The sequence below is a fragment of the Haliotis cracherodii genome, unplaced genomic scaffold (assembly GCF_022045235.1).
Source record: "Haliotis cracherodii isolate W230 unplaced genomic scaffold, xgHalCrac1.p SCAF_7, whole genome shotgun sequence".
Lineage (NCBI taxonomy): Eukaryota > Metazoa > Mollusca > Gastropoda > Lepetellida > Haliotidae > Haliotis > Haliotis cracherodii.
In genome coordinates, this window is record NW_027266330.1 from 4,162,282 (window position 1) to 4,181,341 (window position 19,060).

At 42.5% G+C, this 19,060-nt stretch overlaps 1 protein-coding gene across 4 annotated transcripts in view; it reads left to right on the forward strand.

Annotated features, from left to right (window-relative positions):
- Nucleotides 1–14,390, forward strand: part of LOC139448234 (myosin-VIIa-like) — a 57,178-nt gene extending 42,788 nt beyond the window's left edge. For all 4 annotated transcript variants that reach the window (XM_071229752.1, XM_071229753.1, XM_071229754.1 and 1 more), the window contains 16 exons: nt 630–793; nt 1,551–1,651; nt 2,177–2,349; nt 3,889–3,983; nt 4,709–4,770; nt 5,020–5,172; nt 5,680–5,785; nt 6,724–6,838; nt 7,135–7,227; nt 7,555–7,658; nt 8,204–8,325; nt 8,809–8,875; nt 10,056–10,172; nt 10,541–10,624; nt 12,096–12,215; nt 13,366–14,390. In XM_071229752.1, the coding sequence (XP_071085853.1) occupies nt 630–793; nt 1,551–1,651; nt 2,177–2,349; nt 3,889–3,983; nt 4,709–4,770; nt 5,020–5,172; nt 5,680–5,785; nt 6,724–6,838; nt 7,135–7,227; nt 7,555–7,658; nt 8,204–8,325; nt 8,809–8,875; nt 10,056–10,172; nt 10,541–10,624; nt 12,096–12,215; nt 13,366–13,476 (1,787 nt within the window). In that variant the 3' untranslated portion in view covers nt 13,477–14,390. The remainder of the gene's footprint in view (nt 1–629; nt 794–1,550; nt 1,652–2,176; nt 2,350–3,888; nt 3,984–4,708; nt 4,771–5,019; nt 5,173–5,679; nt 5,786–6,723; nt 6,839–7,134; nt 7,228–7,554; nt 7,659–8,203; nt 8,326–8,808; nt 8,876–10,055; nt 10,173–10,540; nt 10,625–12,095; nt 12,216–13,365) is intronic.
- Nucleotides 14,391–19,060: the final 4,670 nt, after the last annotated feature.

Here is a 19,060-nt window from a genome sequence, read left to right on the forward strand (position 1 = left end):
CGATGATCTAATATCGTTCAATAACAATCCAATAGCCAATTCCCTTCCACTGATTTACCCACCTGAACAAGAAATATAACTAAAGAGACCGGTGAGACCGCCTCATGTGTTTCATATTTAGGTCCAGGTAAAAATAGTTAGACTGACAAAACACTCTCCACAAGACTGGATGACGAGAGGGGGGACTTCAACTTTCCAAAAGTCAACTTTCCCTTTATGTCGAACAATATTCCTGCAGCTTCAACCCTTGGTGTCCACATTTCTCAACTTCTGAGATACAATCGAGGATGCTCTTTCCACCAAGATTTCAAAGATTGTCACATGCTGAGCGTTTTGATCAGAAGTTGTCTGATCAACGTTACATCATTCAAGGCCTCAGTAAAGCTTTCAATTTTTTTATGGTAGACATGTGGAGGACATTTCCAAATTTGCCGCATCAGTGACACAATAATGTCCCTATTTTGATTTACCTTTAGGGAACACCTGGTGTCATCACTATTTCGTATGAATATAGAAAGCGTTTTGTATCTTTTATTATTATTATTTATTAACAGTATGATATCGTTAAATCTGGCCGATAGATCAAATAGAATATAGGAAGACAGCATACACGTTGTTTCTTCTTGTAGATCTGAAGAAGGGAGACCTGATCACGCTGGACAAGGCAGTCAAGGAATACAACAAGCTGGACCCCTTCCGTGGCGTGTGTCAGAGGACAGGCAAACCGTGTGACGTACCGCGGGACCTCGTCTATATCCTCAACACCGTGGATGAGCCTTCCTCAGAGGTTCTGGTAAGCTGATCTGGCACTCCGCACACATTTCTCTAGCACACAATCGCACACACTAACAAACACACACGTATGTATATACGCAAACACACATTAATGCGTACACATTTACACACTTATACACGCATAAACGCATTCATACACACACACATGCACACACATACACTTCCGCACACATTCACACATATGCACACTCATACACACATACACACATGCACACACATACACATGCACACACATTCATACATATGCACATGCGCACACGTGCATACACATACACATACTTCCCCACACATGCACACACATACACTTCCGCACACATTCACACACATGCACACTCATACACACGTATACACACGTTCACACACATACACATGCACACACATACAAAAACATACATACACGCACGCATACACACATTCACACACATGCATACACACATTCACACGATCACACACGCATACACACACATTCACACACAAACACATACACTGGCACACACACGGCTTGTGTCACTTCAGTGCCTCTCCCACATCAAGTTGACACGCTGAGCACTGAATGGTCAGACTTTGTCCACTGGATAAAGACGTGGACGCAATACAGACCATGGTATCAATTACTATTTTCACACAAAAATTAAAATAAAGTAATTTTGTAAGTAAGTAACTATTGATGACGATGCTTAAACCTGTTACCATCAAACAGGGCTGCGACTTCAGGGGGCTGTGATTCCCTAGTCACGTCAGTGTGTCTGTTTCAGACAATGTTTACAGTGCAATTAGAGAGAGACAGTCAGGTGTTCAGGAACCAGGACGATGGCCGGCCTCATACACTCCAGAAATACTCAAGATATCATTTCAGGTGAGAACAAAGAACTTTATGCATGCAGCCCGTCCTCACCTCTTGTTAACAGCTACCAGAAACATTCCGGGAGTCTGTCTGTGTATTAAATGAAGCTCTATGCTTGTCTGTTGCTGCAGGCGACAGTTAACGACCAGCAATGCCAAATATCTCATTAAAAAATACATACTGTATCTTATTATTCAAAATGTCATACTGCTCTATGCAAGGCATTTTCGCATACCAATAAGATATATATTAACCATTACAACTTTTCGTTTTGGATCTTAAGCCATGCAAAATATTATGTTCGCATTTACATGTTCTCAGCCGATTCTACTCATACTCTTTGGGGCGGTGGGGTAGTCTGGTTGTTAAAGACCCGGGTTCGATTCCCCACATGGGTACAATGTGAGAAGCCTATTTCTATTTTCCCCGCCGTGATATTGCTGGATTATTGCTAAAAGCGCCCTAAAACCATACTCACTCACTCACTCACTCTGCTAATTCTCTGACGTCATTGTTAAGACAAAGCATCTTTTCCAGACAACCCAACGAGAATGCCGTGACGAAGATTTTCAACAAGGCTTCTATAAAACGCGGGAAGGGCAAGAGTGACCTCATCTGGCAGTTCAGCAAGGACCCCATCAAGAAGCCCCTCCTGAGAAAGTCCTTGAACCGAGATGACACCCGCCTCATGGCTTGTCGAACATTCACTGATATCCTTCCCCGTGCTTCTTGCAGCCGCATAGCTGTCTCCACAGCTGCCACGTGTCTGGTCAGCGTGGGTAGTTGTGTTACCAATAGGGGACCCGTGAAGACCCGGGTTAGAATAGACCTTCAGCAACCCATTCTTGCCGTAAAAGGCGACCATGTTTGTCGTAAGAGGATATCAGCATCGGGTGGTCAGGCTCGCTGACTTGGTTGATGCATGTCATCGTATTCCAATTGCGTTGATCGATGCTCATGATGTCAATCACTGGTTGTCTGGTTCAGACTCGATTATTTACAGACCGCCGTCATAGAGCTGGAATATTGCTGAGTGCGGGGTTAAACAACAAACAGACAAAACAAACCAATAGGGCTGGTGTGTACAACTACTGGTTATTAATATTGTGTTCGCTTGTCACGGTTCAGACCCCGGTTCGGCCCCGTAATGTAATGTTTCATCCCTGGTGTTCCAAGACTTACTGGAATGTTGCTAAACCGGCGTAAACCATCACTCACACATCCCCTCCTGCTATCAGTTCCCACTCAGTGTTAACGAAAGATGCATCGTGAAATATAATAGTGAGCCCGACCGGAACAAATTGTCCTCGTCTAGGTTTCATGACGAGGATAAGATTTGTTCAATAACTCGAGACAGACAGGAACAGGAAACATTGAAATGAAACTATTTTTTTAATACTTCTGATGTCACGAATTGATTTGAATGGTCACGTAAGTGTATCAGTTGACGATAGCAATAATTAGGATTTACCGAATACGAATGAGGTGATACATGTATTCAACGAATGCTCACTTGAACGACTCATATTGTACTTAACCAGATGAGTCGTCGCTATGACATGGACTATATTTCATACACACTGGACACTTTTTTATAACAGTGGGTTCCTCGACTAACAGAGATATATGTCTGCCTCCGTCTGCCTTTGTCCTAGTTGTACCTTGGAACATATCCCCTGTACAATATCGATACACCGACATATACCTGCTGGAATGTATCCACGTGGTTCGTTACACACGTGGGGAGGAAGATGTATCGGCAGCCTGGCTTCCGGGCAGGGGTCATCGGGTGAATGTGACCTCTGGGTAGTTATCGCCTGATTCGGTTTATTGTTGTAAAACATATCTCATCGTGACATGAGTCCGTCGTTAATCACGTCCCACGCATACCACCGACTGTCTGTTTTATAGCTGCGTAAATCATATGTTACTATTTGTCTTCCCCAAAATAATCAAATCAGAATTAACCCATATCTATCTTCTCATACCTCATGGCCGCGTGTGCATTCTGCCGTGATAAAATAACTGCCGTGATAAGCCTGTTGTTGGATACTGATAGTTTCCTATATTCCCTTATACTTGATTTAGATATGGAATATCTCTACAACAAATGTATGATAGTTATATTAATAAACATAGTTGTTATTTTATTGATATTTAGCGCCAGTTGAATAAGTTATTACCTGTTTCTACAATCATTTGCCGATTAAAAGGATAATTAGTTTTATTGTTGACCTTGACCTAACCACCAGTCCAGCAGTTCATGGGGGACGCCCACCTGAAGGACAATGTGACGGACATTGAGCTGGCCAATCGCTGGATCGTCGAGCCGGCTAGCAGAAGTGTGAGTTTAACGGAGGGAACAGCAATGTTAGCACTTGCCTCTGTATTACGCCTTGTGACCATATTACCCCTTGTGACCATATTACCCTTGTGATCATATTACCCTTGTGACCGTATTAACCCTTGTGACCATATTACCCCTTGTGACCATATTATCCCTTGTGACCATATTACCCCTGTGACCAAATTACCCCTTGTGACCATATTACCCTTGTGACCATATTACCCTTTGTGACCATGTTACCCCTTGTGACCATATTACTAGCTGTAACTATAGCACCAGAATAATGTAACCAAATAACCATATTATAAATTGAGACCACTTGTGCCCAAGCTACTAAGTGTGACATATCCACTCCTTGTGACAATATTACCAGATGTTACCAAATTACCAGTTGCGACAATATTACCAGATGTTACCAAATTACCAATTGTGACAATATTACCTGATATTACCAAATTTCCAATTGTGACAATATTACCAATTATGGCCATATTACTATTTGTGAGAAACATTCCAGTTGTGACCAACTTACTACTTTTGACACAATTCGCGCTCCTCAGTAGCATACATAATTCATTCCGGAATGACACGTGGCCACACATGGATTGGGTAATAGCTTAGTTATGCCCCTTGCATGGCGAATTAATTTCCTAGAGTGAGATATATTAAATTACAGTGAAACGGTTTTGTGGATTCTTAATGAAGTTTCTGTTTTTTTTCAGAGATATTTACGAGATGAAGTTTTCTGTCAAGTTATCAAGCAACTGACCAACAACTCGAACAAGTGAGAATCCTAACAGTTTGATAGAAAATTACATCCTCCTTGTTATCTACAAACTTGCATACACGCAGAACGACAAAGTTCTTAAACCCATAGCGTGTCATAAAGTTAAGTAATTTATACATTGTTAACAGATTTTGCCAGAAGAGAAATTTATTAGGAATTAAATCAATTACATTTATTTGTATTGACGTCCCATGTTTGTCCTCATGTCGACCTTGACATTGACCCGCCACGGTGCTGTGTCTGCAGGTCAAGTGAGGAACGTGGGTGGTTGTTGTTGCTGATGCTGGCTACGACGGCGATCCCGGGGGAGGGGCTGTATGATGAGGCGCAGAAGTTTGTGCGGTCAAGCCCTCTCCCCATCGCCAAGCTGTGTGGTGAGAGGCTGGAGAGAGCTAAGACGTGAGTAGCGTTCACCGGGTCCATGGTCTCCACACATGCACTCGTGGGTACTTTAGTCTTTGTGTGTATTTTGATTGAGAACTCGTTATGGATAGAACAGTTGAAACCTATGTCAAAAGCCGGTTTTCTAAACAATAGAGCGTTTTGTTTGTTTGTGTACTGTTTGACGCCGCAATCAGCAGTATTACAGTTACTTGACTGCGACATGTAAATAATGGAATCTTGGCCAGATAATCCAGTGATTAATTTTGTGAGCAATATGATCCACGCCGACGGGTCGCGAGGACACGCAATCCAGCAAGTCACAGAGTGTACGCTCATTGATTTACTACATGATGTGTACATGCATGTAAACGTTAGAAAGTAACAAAACTTAAATGATTCGAAACTGTGTAAATATGTTTTATTGGACAATCATTGAAATATTTGTATTTAAGGAAGATAGAGCACCCATAATGAAAAAAATCTATAGTTAACGTAGATACTGACTAACCTAATACTGTGTAGACGCGGCTGTCGACTGTGGCCGCCCCACCCAGCTGAGCACGACATGCTGTCCAGGAAGCTGCCCACTGTCCGAGTCAAGGTGTACATCCCAGACAACACCTGCCAGGTAAGCTTGACCTCTGGTCTTTTTGTCGTTTAACAGTGCGTGAGTTACATTCAAGACAACTTTAAATAATATTCAAGTTATATCGTGGTACGTCAGCTTAATGTGTGGGGAAAGCCTGAAGTGATGCAGGACTCAGACGTTTACCACTTTGGTGAAACCCATGAGCACGGGTATGGTGCTGACAAACCTAGAAACAGAATCGGGGCGAACATAGGTGTCTGGCGTGCCAAACGGACGCATCTCTGCACAGCGAATAGCGGCGTCTTAGATGACTGGGCCATCCGTGCCCGCACAACGAGTATGTGCTGTATGGTGCTGTCAAATCCAGAAACTGAATCAGAACGAACTGGATTCGAACCCGTGTATCGGTATCTGTTACACTGTCAGTCTGCAGTCGCTTTAGACATCTGGGCCCCCGGGCGCCCTTTACAAATACCACTCCTTGTGTACTGGAAGATGTCAGAACAGAACACGAAACACATCTGCGTTGCACATTCTCTATGACCCATCACATCATGTACACGTCAGTGTTCTTATGACCGTTAACCCATCCATTGTTCCGTCACGCTGATTAACGTCCACAGTTGTTTGACGTTGGTGTGGAACAAGATCGACCAAGTATCCTGGAAGTACTGGCTACCCATGTCCAAATGTTGGTCGAGGCCTTGCACCCCATCTATTCCACGTGGAACTGTCATGTTAGTTTCTGTATCAAGCGACACAAGTATACGACCCGAAACCTAATCATCGCATTATGACTGATTACTACACTAGATCTTAGTTCATGCGTTGTACAATCTCCCTCTGTGTATCGTGGAGTTATGTTGACGTGAGAGTCATCTACAGTACACATCTTAGTTATCCCCTATGTAATTACCACTGATGTAGTTCGACTTTATGTAGAAGTATGTAGAACGGCTATGATGTTGTTTTTTAAGACATTCGACGTGACGTCAGTGACGAGAATCATCGACATTAAGCGAGAGGTGTGCACGAGACTTGGCCTGAAGACGTGGGAAGAGTACAGCTTGTTCATGAGCTTCCAGGACAGCGGTCAGTTTGTTATTTATAGTCAGTGTGTAAATGATGAACTTGTTGAAAACATAACAAATAGACAGCTATTTGAATATACAAAAGATGTGAGGATGGTGCACGTGACGCCATCTAGTGAGTCAGCATTCGTCCATGCAGTGGAAGGAAACATTGTGTCAGAACATCTCTGCACTGAATAATGATGATCGTCCTTCAGATCTAAAAAGAAAGTTATTAGTTATTGTCCAGATTGAAATTGAAATTATTCCTGCACAGTGACATGCTAGCTTAATGAATGATCCTTGTTCCACCTTCAGTACACTCCCTCCAAGCAAACGAGTACTACTTTGACGCCCTGTCGCATGCCGAGATGTACTGGGTGTCTCAGAAAGCCGCCATTCGGGCAAGACGTAAGTATAGTAACCGACCCGTATACAGGGTGTGTGTGTGAGTGTGAGCGGGGGGAGGGGCTGGGTTGAGTCCGGCGGTCGGTCGGACGGGCGGAGGAGTAATATGGTAGGTAGTATAGGTAGTAATCTCTCAGCTGAAGCCGTAGATACTGTAGTATAGGTAATCATCTTGTGTATATATGTGGATGGAATATTCTTGTCTAATATTTTAATAGCAATTTACGCTGTAAGGTGAATGATGTTTTCATCATAGATACTCATGATCATTGGAACTCTGGTTCATGTGTGTCCCACTGTGTAGCTGTAATGTCCGTCCACGTGTTCCAGTGTCCGGTCCGCTGACCCCGGTCCTGGTGATGCTGAAGAAGGTGTGGGTCAATATCAAGCCTGGACACGACTCGGTGGCCGATGTGTCCTTCCACTTCCCGCAGGTATGTGTGCTTCCACTTCCCGCAGCTATGTGTCCTTCCACTTCCCGCAGCTATGTGTCCTTCCACTTCCCCCAGCTATGTGTCCTTCCACTTCCCGCAGATATGTGTCCTTCCACTTCCCGCAGGTATGTGTCCTTCCACTTCCCGCAGCTATGTGTCCTTCCACTTCCCGCAGGTATGTGTGCTTCCACTTCCCGCAGGCATATGGGCTGTCGGGTAGCCTAGTGGTTAAAGCATTCGCTAGTCACGCCGAAGACACGGGTTTGATTCCAAGACGGGTACAGTATGTGAAGCCGATTTCTGGTGTCCCCTGCCGTGATATTGATGGGATATTACTAAAAGCGGCGTAAAACCATACTCACACACTCGCAGGTGTGTCTTATTGTCGTAGGTTGGTGCTATTCCACATACCGCGGGTCCAGGGAACACATATGTTGGCACATAGTTAATACTCCTTTAATGAAAAGAAGTATGTAAGAAGAATCCAGTTATATCTTGAAAATTCAAACAGGGACAACAGTGAAACCGAGCTCTTCCTGTTGCAGGAGCTGCCCAACTTCATCCGTGGATATCACCAGACTACAGATGACGTGACCGCCAGACTCGCATCCCTCGCGTACAGGGCCAAGTACGGCAACGAACCCAAGCCACTGAAGGAAACATTCAGGTACTAGTGACCATAAGCCATGTCCGTTCAGTGACACTTACTGTAATAATCTTTCTGAAGACGATCTGCAGATATATCGTTTTACAGTTGGCCCCCTTGGTCTCTATTGTTTGTTGGTTGTTTGATGCCACAATCATCAATATTCCAGTTATATTGCTATACGTCGGTATGTAAATAATCGAGTCTGGACCTGACGATCCAGTGATTGACATGAGCATCGATCCACGCAATTGGGATACGATGGCATGCATCAACCAAGTCAGTGAGCCTGACCACCCGGTCCCGTTAGTCGCCTCTTACAACAAGCATAGTCGCCTTTTACGGCAAGCATGGGTTGCTGAAGACGGATCTTCCCCGGATCTCTACAGGCCTCTGTTTGATTTCTACTTAACAATACTTATTGTAAATGTGTGAAGTTCATCAAATACGTCTGGAATACCACTATTTACCAGGTGTATATTCTGATGATTTCAATATTTTCAGTGAGGTCAGCAAGAGCATTGCCCCGAAGAAGCTGTTGCAGACGCAGTCCTCGGAATACTGGTCCAAGGTAGGCTAGACAGTTTACAACAATACTGGTCCAAGGTAGGCTAGACACAGTTCACACGATACTGGTCCAAGGTAGGCTATACGCAGTTTACACAATACTGGTCCAAGGCAGGCTAGACACAGTTCACACAATACTGGTCCAAGGTAGGCTAGACACAGTTCACACGATACTGGTCAAAGGTAAAGTAGACACAGTTCACACGATACTGGTCTAAGGTTAACTAGTCACAGTTCACACAATACTGGTCCAAGGTAAACTAGACACAGTTCACACAATGCTGGTCTAAGGTTAACTAGACACAGTTCACACAATACTGGTCTAAGGTTTACTAGACACAGTTCACACAATACTGATCTAAGGTTAACTAGTCAAAGTTAACACAATACTGGTCCAAGGTAGGCTAGACACAGTTAACACGATACTGGTCCAAGATAGGATAGACAGTTTTCAACAATACTGGTCCAAGGTAGGCTAGACAGTTTACAACAATACTGGTCCAAGGTAGGCTAGACAGTTTACAACAATACTGGTCCAAGGTAGGCTAGACAGTTTACAACAATACTGGTCCAAGGTAGGCTAGACAGTTTTCAACAATACTGCTCCAAGGTAGGACAGACAGTTTACAACAATACTGGTCCAAGGTAGGCTAGACAGTTTACAACAATACTGGTCCAAGGTAGGCTAGACAGTTTACAACAATACTGGTCCAAGGTAGGCTAGACACTTTACAACAATACTGGTCCAAGGTAGGCTAGACAGTTTACAACAATACTGGTCCAAGGTAGGCTAGACAGTTTACAACAATACTGGTCCAAGGTAGGCTAGACAGTTTACAACAATACTGGTCCAAGGTAGGCTAGACAGTTTACAACAATATTGGTCCAAGGTAGCCCATCTTACTGACGCACAATCATTGGTTTCGCAATGTCGGTCATCCGTGTTATTCATTTCATTATTATGTTTGTTATCAACATAGCCATCGGAGGCAAGTTGGCGAGCAATTCGCTGTGCATGTAACATTACCTAGACAGGAACCTTTCCTTGATGCCAATCCTCTTTTCTCCCTGATGATGTTCTTAGCTTTGTTTGCACCATAGTCATGCTGTTGGCTTTCACCACATGGTGTCAAGTCTTGCGTCCACTCACTCACTCACCCTAATGATCAGTACCATGTTGGCAGACAATCACTCAGTACTACGACGAGGGTAAGGATCTGAGCCAGGATCAAGCAAAGGCCTCCTTCCTCAAGGTCATTAGCCAGCTCACGACATATGGATCCATATTCTTTGAAGTCAAGGTAAGTGACCATTCAACATGGCTGTGACGCATTCAAGACACATTGCTCTAAGAGCTGTTGATTAATTACCAACCCTTTTCAAAACTCTGTTCAAAACTCTGCTATTACATACTAATCGAAAGACACAAGCACATAAGCAACTGCAGCATATATGTCAAAGTAACCTTCGAGGTAAACAATATTGTCCACGAATGGCCATACACTATCCCCACTGAATATGAAAGCAACCATTTCACAATCACGATGGCTGTTAACAATAAATACTATGTTTGTCACAAGAGAAGTCCCAGGATCTTTGTGGTATGCTTCACGTCATCATGTTCTTGTAACATGACATGATATAATGGTGGGGGAAACATTGCTTCCAGCAACGAGCTCAAAAAGACCTTCCCAAGAACCTCCTGGTGGCGATCAATATGACAGGGCTGCACCTGATTGACTCCAACACAAGGGTGAGTTCACCACTTACTGAACAGCTTGGAGCCAAAAGGGGCTAAAATGCACTTTGGCCTTTTTGGCATATTATTGCACAAATAACATGTATGAATATTTGTAGAAAAAATATGTCATGTTTTCATTGATAAGTTTTTGAAATATAGCCACTTAAAATTCTGTAAAAAGGGCCAAAGTCACTTAAAGTTTGCTAGATTTTGTCCCTTTTAGCTCTCATTTCCGTGTGGGTTGTGTAAGAGATTTTGAAAGTTTGGAAACATTATTATTATGTTTCATCTATTTCAACAAAGTTGACATTAGTTTAAATTATTTAAAAGAACTTTGCTAGTATGTGTTTGTACTTTCAGTAGTTGTTTTATCAATCTCACCTGTTAGATCCCATGCAAATGCTTGAGGGTAAAAAGGGCCAAGATACAGACATTGGCCCTTTCCAACCTCACACAAATTCAAACGTAAGCTTATTTCTTTTCTTAAATGTTTTTAGCAACATTTATATGTCTGTTGTCGGAATTCGTTAAAGTTCAGGAATTTATCGGTGAATAAAAATTGTTCATTAGCATGCATATGGTTATGGCTTGCATCAGTTTTCTCAAAACGGACTCCACGTGACAATGCCTTTGGGGCTGAAGTCTGTCGACTGTGTACTGCTCTGTCTTCACGCTGGGTGTGGGTGTGACCGGGGATTGTCTTGCAATGTTCCGACTTCATCACGGCTGACTGGCGCTAGCTGAATCTAGGCCAGACAAACCAGTGATTGATAGCATGAACAACGGTCACCTTATCTCCACCAGACACGCGCTGCCTCGGTATATCCACTGGCTGCCTTGTGCTGTGGTGACATTCTACTTCATATCTATTGTACGCAATCCAATGGTAATGAGGTGAGATGAGGTGAAACTGGTTTTTATATAACGTCCCGTTCAGGTCACATGATACTGTCTCAGAGCCGACCGTCATTGTGTGATCTCCTTAATGTCGAGCGCCAGGCAGGGAAACAACAAATGTCATAAAGATGAGAAATTATGGGTGTCAGCTTCTTTATTATGAGGAACACAACGTTTGGAGTATATGCTTACTCCTTCATCAGGTGAATAAATGCTATGAGGCAGAGAACTGAACATTTATATGTACCTGTAGGAACAACAAAAGTAATAAGATAACGAAGGTGGAAACTTAACAATGAAAGCCAACAGTTAATTGTCGCTGATAGGTGATCAAAAATGAACCAATGCCATCGCTAACGTCTGTTGGTATGACGCGGCCGGGGATCTTACCCCGACATTCTGCTGTCTGGACTCTATCCACTAGACCACGGAGGCGGTCCACACACTGTGGGGACACACGTTTAATACACAATGTATCCATCACATGCTGTCGGTCGTTACAGTGTACAATCCCTTAACATTTAACACTCATTAAAGTTTTCGACATCTACTGTCATATGTGCATGGTGTGTTCTCTCCATTGCAGAGAATGTTGAGGACACTGGAGTTCTCACAGATCCCCAACTGGGCCTTCGACGAAGACTCCATCACGCTGATGGTGATAGATGGGACGAACACCATCAAGATGCTGCTGGAAACAAGCGTGGTAACTATGGGAACATATCTGACATACGCAGACTCCCCAGGGAGCTGATAAAGAAACTGAGTGAACGATGATCCAAAGACTTGGGTATTAACAATATGGAGCATTCTTTTGGAGAATGGACTCTGATGCATTATACCCAGACTTAGTGTTATACTGGGGGGCACGGGTGGCCAAGTCGTCTAAGGCGCCGCGATTCGCTGTGCAGAGTTGCGTCCCTTGGACATGCCAGAAACCTATGATTGTGGGTTCGAATACCGGTTCGTCCCGATTATGTTTCTAGGTTTGTCAGCGCCATACCCGTGATTGTGGGTTTCACCGAAGTGGTAAACGTCTGAGACCTGCATCACTTCGGCCTTTCCTCCCACATTAAGCTGACGATATAACTGGAATACTGTTAAAAACGACGTTAAACCCAACTCACTCACTATACACATACTGTCAAAACCTGTTATTCTGAACCCTGTTAATTTGGACACCCGAGTTCTCGGACAGTGCTGGGAAAGCGGACACGTATACAAGGGGACATGTTCTGAACTTATGTTTCGTTTATCACGACATTTCGTATTTTGAATGATTTCATTTTGAACGCTTCCGTTATTTACACTGTCACAATCAATAAAATACATGTTGTCAACAGCCTTTCTGATATGACTGTTTGTTTAGCATTCCTGAAGTTGGTCAGTAACAAGATAAACATGCAACTTTATGGATAACAACTTCTGAATCATTGTATATACCGACGTTTCGATGTAGATTATTACACCTTCATCAAGCTGGAGTGTCTAGTTGTTGTCCATAAATAATTACGTTTTCTTATTTCCTCATTCAACCTGTGAAGATCCGGGTTAGAATTGATCTTCAGCATGTCATGTATGTCGTTAGAGGCAACTAACGGGATCGGGTGGTCAGGCTCGCTGCCTTAATTGATGAATGTCATCATATCCCAATTGTTTGGATCGAAATGTCAATCACTGGATTGTCTGGTCCAGCTTCGTTTATTTACAGGCCGCCATCATATAGCTGGAATAGTGCTGAGTACAGCGTTAAACAACAAACCAATATTTCTTCATTCTAATATATATGGTTTTATTAATTTATAAAGTGTTGACTTGAAGTGAGACTTGGCTATTCTACGACGTCCATGTTTCAGGGGCACAACATGGACGACATCCTCATGGCCTATATCAGCTGGGTGATGAACACACAGATGCGGAAGAAGCACGGGTTTGCAGGTTCCCCAGCTGGTGAAAGTACCTGTTAGTGTCGCACACAGCTTCATCAGGCGTACAGCTGCACGAGAAACACAGCTGCGAGGCGAACAATCCTGATCTGACCAGCCCTACAAACTGACGTGGAAAGTGCTGCCGCACACACAAGGGTGTGTGCCTGACTTATTTATATAATCAATGGCTTACGAGGACATTCGAATCGCACGCCTACCACGCCATCAGGATACCCAACCATGGGGATGTGCTGGCTAGATAGGTCAAGAAATGTGTCACGTGGACCAATACTTACATCAACCGATTCAAAGTATTGTTGCGTTGCCTGGCGAATACTCATTTAACTACAGGCTCCCAGCTGAAGGTTTCATATATCAACGCTTCATCACAAGTGGTAGTCCTCAGCACTGCATGCATGCCTGTCTCGGCCGACATGTGACCACCCAGTATATAACTATTACTGTCATCATAGACATGCGCAGTAGACGCCATCATGTCGGACTATACATACGTTCATTCCTAATATGCTCTTAGCGTTGTGTAACCATTGACATCAGTTCTTTCTCTTTGATAATACTTCCATTTAAAGTTAACAAACGTATACGTCGTCGCCTGTATGTTACTAGTATGATGTTTATATACATGTATATATTTTCATGATGATTACGAGTGAATCTGCAGTTGACATCGAGTAATACGAAGTCGGTAATAACGAACAATCGGTTATACCAAATCCAGTGTTTAGTCTTTAATTGTTGTTATCAAGTTACATGTATTTTCATATAAAATGTAACTTCGGCTATGCCGAACTAAACATGACGATCATTTTGAGTTCGTCTTATCCGGTCTTTACCATGTCTATGTATCTGGCCAGTGTGCTACGTATTCTAATCTACTATGTGCTACTATTTAAATATTGGGCACGGCAACAGGTTGCAATGCTATATATATGAAATATATCATTACAGTACACTTGTAGTGCTGTATATATGAAATATCTCATAACAGTACACTTGTAGTGCTGTATATATGAAATATCTCATAACAGTACACTTGTAGTGCTGTATATATGAAATATCTCATAACAGTACACTTGTAGTGCTGTATATATGAAATATATCATAACAGTACACTTGTAGTGCTATATATATGAAATATCTCATTACAGTACACTTGTAGTGCTGTATATATGAAATATCTCATAACAGTACACTTGTAGTGCTGTATATATGAAATATCTCGTAACAGTACACTTGTAGTGCTATGTCCAATACGCTTTGTTGTGACGAGTACGCGGGCCGTGATCGATGTTCAATACTGTCATACCATCATACCATCATACCATCATACTGTCTACCCACTGTACATCACATAACATCGCTGATATCTCTTCACTTCACCCAACTTAATAGAATGTAATATTTGACTGCGGACAACGTTTCTCACTGACATGGAACCTAAGGTCGGAAACGGCATATATCTATCATCGACGTGTATGTCATCGTGGGTTGAGCTACATCCTCGATACAGCAATACCTAGGATAATATAGGTACGACCTATGATATAGTTAGCACCTAGGATATATGACCTAGGATATAACAAGGACCTAAGGTATAGCAAGGACCTTGGATATGACTAGGACCTATCATGAAGTTTGGACCTTGTATATAGCGTATATGTATATGTTATAACCAGGACTTGGGATATAACTAGGACCTAGGATATAGCTAGGATCTTGGATATAACGAGGACCTTGGATATAACTAGGACCTTGAACATAACTAGGACCGAGGATATAATTAGGACCTTGGATATAAATAGGACCTTGGATAGAACAAGGACCTGGGATATAACTAGGACCTGGGATAGAACTTGGACCTTGGATATAACTAGGACCTGGGATAGAACTAGAACCTTGGATATAGCTAGGACCTAGGATATAACTAGGACCTGTGATATAACTAGGACCTGGCATATAATTAGGCCAGCAGCCTTCATCCCCACACAAGGAGTACCCGCTTGTCATGCTTTGTGCGAATAGAATCGCCTTCTGCATCTTCAGCACCGAGGACTGTCAGACCTGTCAGCTGACCTTGTATTCAATCGTCTATCACGTTCCATGTCAGTGATTCCATATCACTATGTATTTGATATTTGTCTTGCAATTGCGTGATCCAGAGTACAGGGCTGAGACACCTTGTTCTCCGTCATCAATATCAACATGACGATAGTATTTATTCCCCACTGTATTGTGGAATATTATTGTATACACTCAAGTCACGTGCACAATGGTGACGTTCAGTAGTATGTATACTAACATTATAGTTACGTGTGTAGTGTATAGTTATGACGCCGTGCGAGAATTGCAGACGAGCGGCACGGGGTATACCTTTTACTTTACTTTACGCAGAGATGTAGAATATTAATTCTGCGATTTCATGGTGTAAGAAGTACAAGATTGGATTGAAAAACAGACACTGTTAGGGATTGTCCAACATTTTGTTGCACATTTGGCCACTTATTTGACAGTTGTAACCTGTAAACTGTGTAACCTTGTAAACCTATAGGAAATACTGTCCAATATCTGAACGACGTAATTATATATCACACGGATTTGTAAGCTTATGTGTAACGCGGCATGTTCAAAACGAAACCTATCTTGTTACAAATGACGGGTCAAAAGCTCCGCTATGCGTCAATATTGGTCATTATAACTCAGTTGGCTATGGATCGCGACATTATATATTCGAATTGTTTTGCTCACGAGTAACCAAACAGTTTCAACACATTTATCGATGAAAATAATTCACTTTTATGTATCCTGCCAAATCATAAGATATGACGACATCTTACAACATATGGCCCTATCTAAAACTGCAATTAGTCCTCAGATACTCGATACTCGCATTCACCTGACTGTGTTAGTGCTTGTATTATATTTGTGTACAGATGTACGCCGTAGGTCCCTGGGACTATCGCCTGCATTGTCCAGCTGTCCAGTTAGACATTATAACGCTGTGTGTAGATGTAAGCCGTAGGTCCCTGGGACCATCGACTGCATTGTCCAGCTGTCCAGTTAGACATTATAACGCTGTGTGTAGATGTAAGCCGTATGTCCCTGGGACTATCGCCTGCAGTGTCCAGCTGTCCAGTTAGACATTATAACGCTGTGTGTAGATGTAAGCCGTATGTCCCTGGGACCATCGACTGCAGTGTCCAGCTGTCCAGTTAGACATTATAACGCTGTGTGTAGATGTAAGCCGTAGGTCCCTGGGACTATCGACTGCAGTGTCCAGCTGTCCAGTTAGACATTATAACGCTGTGTGTAGGTGTAAGCCGTAGGTCCCTGGGACTATCGACTGCAGTGTCCAGCTGTCCAGTTATACATTATAACACTGTGTGTAGATGTAAGCCGTATGTCCCTGGGACTATCGACTGCAGTGTCCAGCTGTCCAGTTACACATTATAACGCTGTGTGTAGATGTAAGCCGTAGGTCCCTGGGACTATCGACTACAGTGTCCAGCTGTACAGTTATACATTATAACGCTGTGTGTAGATGTAAGCCGTAGGTCCCTGGGACTATCGACTGCAGTGTCCAGCTGTCCAGTTATACATTATAACGCTGTGTGTAGAGAATGCAGATCATAATACCCTGAGGCCACTAACATTCTTTGTATAGGGTAAATCAAGCTAGCTAAATTTCGTTTAATTCATTTGAAGTAGACATTAATATAATAAGTTTAACAGTGATTTATAGACGTACAATATCTTAAGCAAGTACATTTGGCGGAAGTCTTCAAACAAATTACAGATTAGCAAAGAAATGATATTCCGTCTCTTACAAACCTTGCATAGTCTCTGTTCTCTTGGTACGTGTACCTATTATCTGTCTCAATACATAACTCGTGTGAACTGTAGAGAAACTGTGCAATAGCATACCTGGATTCACTGAGTGTTATTTAATGTGTAGAAGGTTTCACAGAGCATTGATTCTCGAACACTGAAAATTAAAGCGTTTTGGTACTGACACAATTATTCATATCGATACAGAAGCCATCCTCCTTTAGTCATACGATATGATGAAATAGTACTTCAGAAACAAAGTAGTAGAGAAGTAGATGGCCGTATCTGAAACTATCATTAGTCGTTAGACCCCCGCATTCACCTGATTGTGTAACTTGACACACGCTGTCCAGTTGGTGATTGAGTGCACGTCTTATCAGGTGGAAGAAATGACTGATAATTCCATACCTTTTTGTTAAACGTCAAGGTTTATTTGATTTCTTTAGCGACGTCGGAGATGTTGATTATTTTATGTCTAACCTGAGTGTCGGTCTCGGCATGAATAATCTCGATTTATAAAAAGGTATGGAGTATTGGATGTAATATAATAGTATGCATGGTATAAGGTTCATGAATAAATTTACCCATTTAGTTTCTTTGAATTTCTTTATGAATACCGCAAACACATAACACATAGAATTCCAGTTTCAGTGTAGGAATGGCCCCTGTTTGGGATAATCGATAGCTGGTTTCTGGTCTTCTCCCTCGCATGGGCGTGGTCTAGGTTTCGCAACTTCTTCTTGGGTGGCGTCAAACTGACTGGATTGTGATCGCTGTACTATCCTGCTCAACTTGCAGTATCTCAATGAATATGTGCATGCCACCCCTCGAGATGATTTGGTGGCGTCGACCCACTGCTCAGGGATATATTTTGTGCTTCATGACAAAGTCTTTTGAGTAAATGATGGTCGGCTACCCTCCAATGAATGGACGTTCGACGTCCGGTCTTAATCATGAACTTGTATTCGGAACAAAAAACATGTGTTTAAGAATAGAGAATAAACTGTACACCAACCTGCGCATCTGCAAAGTCGGTATGTTGACTTTACTTTACCTTTGGTGTCTTCCATGCAGACACTTGTACTTACATCAGGTTTGTAGAATGTTCCACTTACAAAGTAACATTTTGCAATGAATATAGATGAGTTCTGACATACAGCATCTTACTGCCACTAAACAATTTCAGATTAGCTTCCACGTATCAAATTCCAAGGTTCTACCGGTGTATCTACAGAACATGTAGAAGTTGCAATCATTTCCCAGGAACCGGATGAATATATTATGTGGATTTCGCTCAAGGCTGAAGGCTGTAGTACATATTAGACATGGCGGCGTTATTGCACAGATGTTGTAATCATTGTTCTGTCTATCACGGATCAGCCGGGAAATGCATATTCGACAGGGTGCAAAGAACGTTGGTGCAAGAATTGAATAATGGACGTGTAATATCCATGTTTTATATTATGGCATAATCGTTTACTTGATGCATTAATTCATTCATCAACTTCATCGTTAACTATAATGATCACGGGGAAGGACGACGTCGTTTAACGTCCTTCATTCATTGATGCACAACTTGAAAAGAAGAATGAATGACGTCAGGGAATGACGTTGCGTTACAGTCGGGTCGTTTCTTGAAGTCTTCCTCCTGGTGTTTCACAACCAAATACACATGGTAATTGATGACTGGTTGGTGACCCAGATATTTACTGAAATGTACCTTTCCGTCGATTTATGTTTTAACGAACATGTAACTTCACATGTAACAATGTAACTC